The following is an 8,422-nucleotide window of genomic DNA, read 5'->3' as shown; positions in this document are numbered from 1 at the left end:
TCTGCAGAGGTTATTTGTCATCAGACGTGCAGCAGCATGGAGCCAGTGGTTTTCCTCATGCCTAGTAATGCCTCCCACTGCTCTGAAGGGACATTCAGCTCTTCTGCACAGGGGCTCTGAGTGTATCGGTCCCGTGGGGCTTCCTCTGCTCCCTCCAATGTTCAGGTATTCCTCCCAGCTCAGTGCCACAGGCTAATCAGTCAGAATAAGCAGAATTGGAAAAAAAGAATGATTGGATTTTGTGTCTTCAGAGGGCTTTACCTTTTTTTTGTGCTATGTTGTTGAAGCTACTGTATCTCTATTGCTCTTCTCTACACTTTTCAATAAAACAAGATCTATTTAGGAAGCAGCTTTAGGATGGCTGATTTAATTTTCCATTTAGGCTGTGGTTCTGCTTATACTTAGTGGACTGAAATCACATTTGCTTCCTTCTGTGATCCTCCTCTTACCTGTGTGCTAGATATTAACAAAGTCCTCCTTTCTCTCTCTCTCTCTGTTTTCCCTAGTACATGGGCTGTATTGAAGTGCTGCAGTCAATGAGGTCCCTGGACTTTGGCACGCGAACGCAAGTCACCAGGTAGGTGGTATCACACCGAAATTCAGCCCAAGAATGAAAAGCCCGAGTGCTAATTTCTGTATAAGGCCAAGAGTGTGTGACAAGCTCTGAGACGTTTTTGAATAGGAGTTTGCATATTTTGTTTTAGTTTTTCCCAAGCGATGATTTGAATTATTTGTTCATTACAATAGGCTGTTTGCATTGGAAAATGAATTGTTTCAGCCACAGACCTAACTTCTCTCCCAGTTCTTGTTCTGGATGCAGAGAGCCTCCCCCTGCAGTCGCAGCACGATGCGGACATCCCCAGCTAGCTGGGGACCGGCAGCAGCCAGGCCACGCGTGCGGGCTCAGCGCTGCCTGCACAGCTCACCCGAGGCACAGGGTGAATCCGGGGGTGCTGCCACGGCTGCGGGTGGCCAAGGTGGCGAGCCTGGATGCTCGCAGGCCTCTGCCATGCTGCTTCACACCTAGCGCAGAAAGTGCCATCAGTCCCTTGATCTAGCGAGGTCCATTTAATGAATTTTTATCAGACGTATGACATTGCTTGACCCCCACCTGCACCAAGGCCAGGCTCAGCTGGAAGTGGAGTCACAAGGAAAACATGTTGAAACACAGCCATTTCCAACTGTACTGCAGGCCTAAGTTTCCAGGCTGTGAATCAGAAAAAGATGAATATTTCGCTCTTAGGTACACCTGATGTGGTTAAAATGTGAAATATTTTGTGGTCTTCTGAGAAGTTTGCAACTTCTGTTGCAGATTTCTGCTAGTTGCTGGCTGTAGATTATTAAGATATGGACCTGTGGGGTTGCTGAAATGTCCTGTCGGGAACAGAAAAGCCCAGTTTTATTTTCACATTTATTCTTGTAAGTCTGTCAGTGCAGGAGTGTTTGAGTTTTGAAAATAAGCATCTTTTTTCCAGTTCAGAGCGCTGTGTGCTGCTGGGATGTACTCACAGTCCAGCAGCATGGACTAGTGCTCTGCTGGGCAGCCCCAGCAGCCACCCGGCATTCCAGCATGTCCAAAGGCTTTTTGGAGGGGTGGGTAGGTGCGGAGTATTTTGGCCTGGCCTTAGATGTGTTCCCTCCTCCCCTCAGCTATTTTTCTGGCATGGCTCATGCTGAGGATGCCAGGAGTGTGGCTGAGGCTTCCTGCGCCTGCCCAACTCTTCCTTCCTGCCGGCGGATGATTTACAGATGCTCTTTTGCTTCCTCAAGTGTTTGTATCAAAGAAATCCTGGAGAAGGGAAAGGAACATGAAGAGATAAGTGTTACATTTCTACCTATTGGCTCCTAGACTGATCAACTAAAAGGAAGAAACTGAAAAACTTGAGTCCTTAAATGCCTATATACCGCACTTAAAAGCTGCCCAATTTGTTTTATATTCAAAATCAGCAGTTGTTGACATTTGCAATCAGCATAAGCACACAGTCACCCAGTTCCTGCATGTGTATATGAAGAAGTGCCTGAGGAACAAATATACTTCCCTCAGCCTAGTCGTTTGCAGATCAAAAAGAGCCAAAGCCATCAGCCCAGCACATTCAGACCAAGCCACTGTATTCTTCAACCGCCTCGGCCAAAGAGCGAGGTTATCTCCCGTTTGCGAGACACGGAGTATGTATGCTGCTACAGTTATAAAACAGAGCTTTGGATGGTTCGTCTGGAAACTAATGAATATGAATTACTATGTGACCAGAGCTTGCCAACTTAAGTTTGGCCCAAATAGTAAGGTTTTGTTAACCAGAGCTATGTGAAAACTTAACAATGGAAATATTTCCATCACCTAAAAAAAATGCCAGTGCTGACCTTAACGGGCTCTTTGTGCATGAGAAATTTAAAACATAAAAGTGTTTGCAAACCAAATGCTGAAGTGCTGAGCTCACGCATGCAAACTTTAAAGTTTGATCTATTACAAGCTGACTGGAGCGAAGATAACATTGATTATTGCCCTATTGTTCTCCTGGGGGAGTAAGTTTATAGACAGCATGCACAATGTACCAACCAAGGAGTTATTGGAAATGATCCCATTTTAATCATCTCTGTTATTTGTACTGGGGGTAAAAAATATTTTTATTCCGATGGCATTTCACTAAACAAAGAGACATCTTCTGTTTTAAAGTGATGTAGAAAGGATCTCCAGTTATGTCTGCTCTCTGCCCTGCTTTATGTGTATGTGCATTCTTAGTCTCCTGATCTCTAAAATTAAAGGTATTATTTACCTACCTCACACGACTGTTGGAAAGATCAACAAACTCATGTTTGCCAAAGTGCCATGAGGAGTCAAAAGAGATAAGCGTGGAGGATTTATTTTTTAGTTTCTTGCTGGACTTGGATTTTCAGTCGCTTACCAGGCACAGGGTTGAGGAAGGCAGCAAGTGGTCTCCCCAGCGCTGTGAATGACCATGGGGTGCAGAGATGTCGTACGGCCATTGGGCTGAATGACCGCAGAGTGGCAAGGGAAGGGGCAGGCACTGAGGTGCTGTTTACCCTCAGCCCTCAGTGGCTGTGCGGTGAGGAGGCTGGCAGAGAACGTTTTGCCGCAGCAGTTTTCCCTTCCAGCTCTCTGCCATTGCCCACCTGTGATCCAACTCACATGCTCTTAGGACATCCTTCCCATTTTGCAGATATTTGTGATCCCAAATTCCATGTAAATGACAAGAGTTAACATCAAGAAATAAAGATAAGGGTAATAGGTTCTGCTGCTCGAGAGGCTTTGTGTTTTTTTGAATGGTCACCCATAAACGCGCTGTGCTTGCTGTTCTGGGTACAAGACATGCTCAGGCTGTCACCCTTGTGCTGTGGCAGGTCCTGCCTTTGCTGGATCCTGACATGCACTTCCCTTGTCCAGCCCTTCATCTCTTTTCTTCTTACACGTCTCCCACTTCTGTTAAATCAAGCTTATTATTAGTCATTGTATTTGGGCATTTATGGGAAAAGGGATTCTGTATCTCAGATTGGGGCATTAACTTGCAAACTTGAAAATGGTCAGGCAGCTAAGGGTGAAGGGTGTCTGAAACGTGCTGCTGGGGAGGGCTGGTGCAAGAAGGCTGACTTTGTTTGGAAGATTAATCTCAACTTTGTTGAGCCACACAATCCCTTTCTGTTAGATAGTGTAGGCAGAGCCCTAGATGCTTAAAAGTAAATCTTCAACAGCATGCTTACTTGCTTACATCAGCCCATCGCTTGTCTTTTACTCTCATTTGGGGGAACAATAAACAAAGCGTCTCCCTGTTACTGCCAGTGTGTTGCTCTCCCGCATGGGCCTGCTTTGGGAGGAGCAGGGAGGAGTGTCTGCCATGGGTTTCACTCCAGAGGATGCAGACCCAGAGAAAACCTGTAGACTGTACAGCTGACCTGATCTAAAGGCTTATGGATGCCAAAAATAGAGCTGTCCTTGTCACCCCCTCCTGCCCCAGTGCTTGCTGAGCCCTCGCCAAGTGGCTGCAGCCCAGCTAGGTGGCTGGCTGCCTACCCAGCGGGCAGAGGGAGCAGTGCCCTGCGAGGCTGGAGGGCTGCACCAGATTTTTTGGGGAGAAAGCAAAAATTCCCTGTGCCACCAGCTCCCGCAGCATTCAGCCGCATGGGGGCTGTGGCACTGTCCCAGTTCAGGACATCTCAGCCCTGGAGGTGGGGAGCTGCCTACAGCTGTGTGCTCAGGAGTTTGGTGTCACAGTCGAAGAGGGATGGTCCTGCTTCCCCATCCCACCTCCTGGATCCCGCAGAGGTGCCCCCAGGGAACTGTGCCGGCCTTGATCCTCACTGAACTGGTGCCCAGTGGAATAACCTCTGGGAAACTCGCCTGGCAGTGGATGCGTATCTGCTGGGGCCAGGAGCGGGACCTCTGCGTCTGCGGTAGGTCTGCTGCTGGTGACAGTCCCGGGGATCAAAGTGCTTCATAGTAATATTTTTCAGGATGGTGAAAAGAGCTGACCCAAATCTCTTCCATTCACTACGAAAAGTGAAAACTGTGTCAATGAAACAAGGACTGGTTTATGTAATTGTGTGGGCACTGCAGGACCGACAGACAGTGACTCTGCTTCAAAGGGCAGAAGATGCCTGAGGAGTCGAGGAGCAAGATTTTCTTTGCCTTAAACTACAAGAACAATTTAAATTCCTCACAGCTCTCCCGATTTCGTTCTGTGGCTCCCAGGGTCGAGAAGAGCTGCTGCAGAGTATGCAAGTGGAGTTATCTCATTCAAGGTGTTTTAAAAGAAAACAACAAAAAAAAACAAAACCAAAGTGTTTTGCTTTGGGATGAATGACAAGGAGGAGAGAAAGAAAAAGCAGCAACATGACTGGAATAACAAGGCCACATTTTCTGCTACTGCCTCAGATTTGGAAGATATCAAATGGACAAGCAAATGCCAGAACCCATAAGGTTGCACATTCATCCAGGAGCAAGGCGATTAATTACGCAAGCTATGCACAGGTATATGCCATCCGGCAGATCTAAAAGCAGAGGCTTGCCCAAGCAACTCTTTGAAAATGAAGGGCTGTAAGAATGAATTCATAGCAGATTTCCAGGAAGAAAGCACAGATACAGTAAATCCTATTTAAGTTTATCATGGATGTATCCAGAGTTTCTCTTCTTTCTAATGTATGGTGCAGTTTCTAGTTCAGGTCCACCTGCTCCGTGGAAATAACTCAAGGTTAGAAGTGTTCAGTTGTAGCAGCAAGGTGTTACCAAACTGTTGCTTTTCATACCTTTAAAATAATATTTGAGAAGGTTTGTTAGATTACCTGGAAAAACACCCAGAGGTATGCAGCAAGAAATGTCTGAGAAGATGATTTCCCATACCAAAGAGAGGCAATAGAAACTATTAAGTAGAAACGATTTGCCTACTTTTTGGTTCCTGTTTGCTGGCAAACAGGAGTGTGGTGAAGTGGGCAGTCACCACGCTGGCTTATGCAAGAACAGGGTCCGTTGCTGACAACTTTGCCTACAAGTCCTTACCCCACATGGGCTGCCTGAAGTGTGTGAGAACTCATTTGTCACCAAAATAGATGACTTCCCTGTTTTTCCAATTTGTTCTGTATCTGTTTTTCTTTCTAGGTAGAGCTAGACTTGAAGGCTCCAAGTAGCCTTAATGTCTTGGCTCTGATTTTAATTTCCTTTAATATTGAATGAGAAGATGAGCTCTCATTTTCCAAGCTGATTATTGGAATCTGCAAGATCATCCTGCAGGATGCCTTTCCCATTCATTTTTTATTTTTAGTTTTGGCCTTTCTACTGGTAACAGCTATATAAAACAGGAGCTAAACAAGAAGGACATCAGGAATTCCCTTCAAAAGCATATTTTCAGCTATTTTTCAGGGAAGTGCTTTGCTTTAAAAGGCTAAAAAAAGGCAATGTTAAAAAAGCTGTGTTTCTGACCTATCTTGTGTAGCCCATGAGGAGGCTCCTCTTCTTCCCTGCTGTTTTCACTCAGAACATATTAATTACATTTTTATTATTTTGCCATGGTTGAGGTCTCCATTCATTTGACAGTCTCCACGTTGAATTTCTCAGGATGTTCTCTAACAGAAAGACTCAATGTAGCATCACTGATCTTCAGTGCTTTAAGCACATAGTCCATCAGCATAGCAACATCTGTGGGTCACTATGCAGGCGCAGCAGCAGTGCTGCCATTCTCCGGCACTGTGCTGGCTTTACTTGTGGTCTGATCTGCTCCTCGGGCACGATGCAGGGTCCTGGGGGTGATACCAAAGGGTGACCACGCTTCTCACTGGGGTGCCTCTGCTTCGTGGGACATACGTGGCTGGAGCCTCTTGTCGTTGTGTGGTCTTCCGATATATTTTAGCCCTTCTGAACCCAAACTTTCTCAGGAAATGAAGCCCAGTGGTGTGTTCCTCCCACGCATGTGCCAGGATCTGAAAACAGACAAACTTTCCTAACTAGCTCATTTCCTAATTAGCTCTTTGGATAATAATCCAATAACATAAATAATTAAACAAACTAATTCCCTTCCCCTTAAGAACAAAACAAAATCCCAACCCTTGAAAGCCCAAGTCTGAATTCAGCCATGAGAGAAAGGCTGAGGCTACAGCCTCAAAATGAAATTGCCCAGTACAGGAGCCGAAGCCTGAGAGGGTGATGGGGGAACGGGGGGACAGCGGCACAGGTCGTCCCAACAGCCCTGGGACAGAGGGCCAGGGCAGCTGGAGAGGTTGGGGGCTGTGTCTCAGACCAGGACGTCCGGGCAAGGTTAAGGAAACTTGCTAAGTGCATCCCAGCCCAGTAAGTCACTATTTTTCCATTGACTTCAAAAAAGTTAAGTATCAGTCAGGGAAAGCCTGTGACTGCCAGCAAAAGGTTTTTTTCCAGCTGCTGTGCTAACCTCGATCAGGGCAGTAGAGTGCTCCACTGGATGTCCAAACTAGTCACCTGCCTGATCATATATCAGAATTTTCTTTGTTCAAGTGTGGAAAATAGATGCAGTGTGCCACTATGTTATATTAAGTGTGTGATTTAGCTGTGTTTGATACAGACCAACAAATACTGCAAATGCTTTATGCCTTACCTTTCTGCTTCCCTAACTGAGAGGAGCCTATTCTCTAATAGTGGGTGGCTGGAAAGGATGTCTAGTTGGGAAATACCTGCCAGAGATGGAAAGATATGAACTGAGACCTCAGATTTGACAAAGAACTGGAGAGGCTGATTACACCTCCTTTCCCCACCTCCCCTTATTTTTTTATTTTTTTATTTTTTTTTAAAAAAGAGAAATCCCAGACACCAGAAAGGCAATCAGGGCACCCAGCTGGGCTCACTCAGCATGCCCCTGCTGCTCTAAATAAGGATTAAGGCAGGGAGGGATCCCCTTGCTGCCAAGCAAGAGACCTATCAACCGTACTGAGAAAAAGGATTTGAAGGCATTATGTTGTTTGAGTTTCTTGTGGTTAGTTGATGGGTTTTTTTTAAAAACATATTTTCATTAGGTGAAGCTGATGTGTTTTATGAAAAAAAAGAATCAACCCAAACTAGGCTGCTGACTCACTGTTTTGTTAAATAGTTTTGGGGTTTTTTTAACAGTTGGAGGAAAGAAGAAACAAAAATTACTGTGAAAGACATTCCAGAAGATATAAGTGTTTATAAGTGGGACAATAACAATAAATTGCAGAGTTGCTGGCCCTGTTACAGATGATGCATGTGAAATGATCCAACAGTTTGTGCTGTATTTTTCTATTTGCAGGGAAGCAATAAGCCGACTGTGTGAAGCTGTTTCAGGTACAAATGGAGCTATAAAAAAGCGGAAGGTAAATACTGTTTTAGCTGAATGATTAATTTTCTATATCTGCTTTTGATAAGCTGGATACATGATTCCCTAACAGGCTTCAGTCTATGCTGGAGTTAGTGCACATTAATCCATCTGAACCTGGTATAACATGAAAGTGCCTGTAGCAGGGTGTTTAGTCTGCTCGGTTTGGGGCTGAAGCTGTGCCCTACCTTATTTTCTTCAGGATTAATGCTTTGCCCAGAGTTCCTGCTCCTACCAGCCTTTGCAGTGCTCAGTGCTTTACAAGTTTTAGGTTCTGGCTGGTAAAATGTCAGAAAGTGGGTTTTTTTTGTGGCTTGCAAAAGGGAGCTCATTCACTGGAGGATTACCTGATTGTTATTTATATATATAAAAAATTAAACACAGTTAAAATGGTGGTGTTTAATGGGCTGATCACTTATTTAATAACTGGGATGCAATGAGTGGCAACATCAGTGGCTGCTGTTGGATTGTGTCCAGTGGAACTTATTTGATTCCCTTCTGTAACTCTGGCGCTCTGGAGGAATGAACTTGCTCCTGAAAAATGAATACATGAGAGAATTTCTTGATTTACTCAGAAATGTTTCATCCCCAGGAAACGAAGCAGAGTTCAGCAG

At 45.1% G+C, this 8,422-nt stretch overlaps 1 protein-coding gene across 1 annotated transcript in view; it reads left to right on the top strand.

Moving 5' to 3' along the window:
• Window positions 1–506: 506 nt before the first annotated feature.
• SHC4 (SHC (Src homology 2 domain containing) family, member 4) overlaps window positions 507–8,422 on the top strand; it is a gene marked incomplete at its 5' end in the record, with an annotated part of 23,060 nt that continues 15,144 nt past the window's right edge. The window contains 2 exon segments of the mRNA XM_009700076.1: window positions 507–577; window positions 7,743–7,806. Of these exon segments, the coding sequence (XP_009698378.1) occupies window positions 507–577; window positions 7,743–7,806 (135 nt within the window).

The sequence above is a fragment of the Cariama cristata genome, unplaced genomic scaffold (assembly GCF_000690535.1).
Source record: "Cariama cristata isolate BGI_N322 unplaced genomic scaffold, ASM69053v1 scaffold23275, whole genome shotgun sequence".
NCBI lineage: Eukaryota > Metazoa > Chordata > Aves > Cariamiformes > Cariamidae > Cariama > Cariama cristata.
This window is presented reverse-complemented; position numbering and strand designations above follow the sequence as displayed.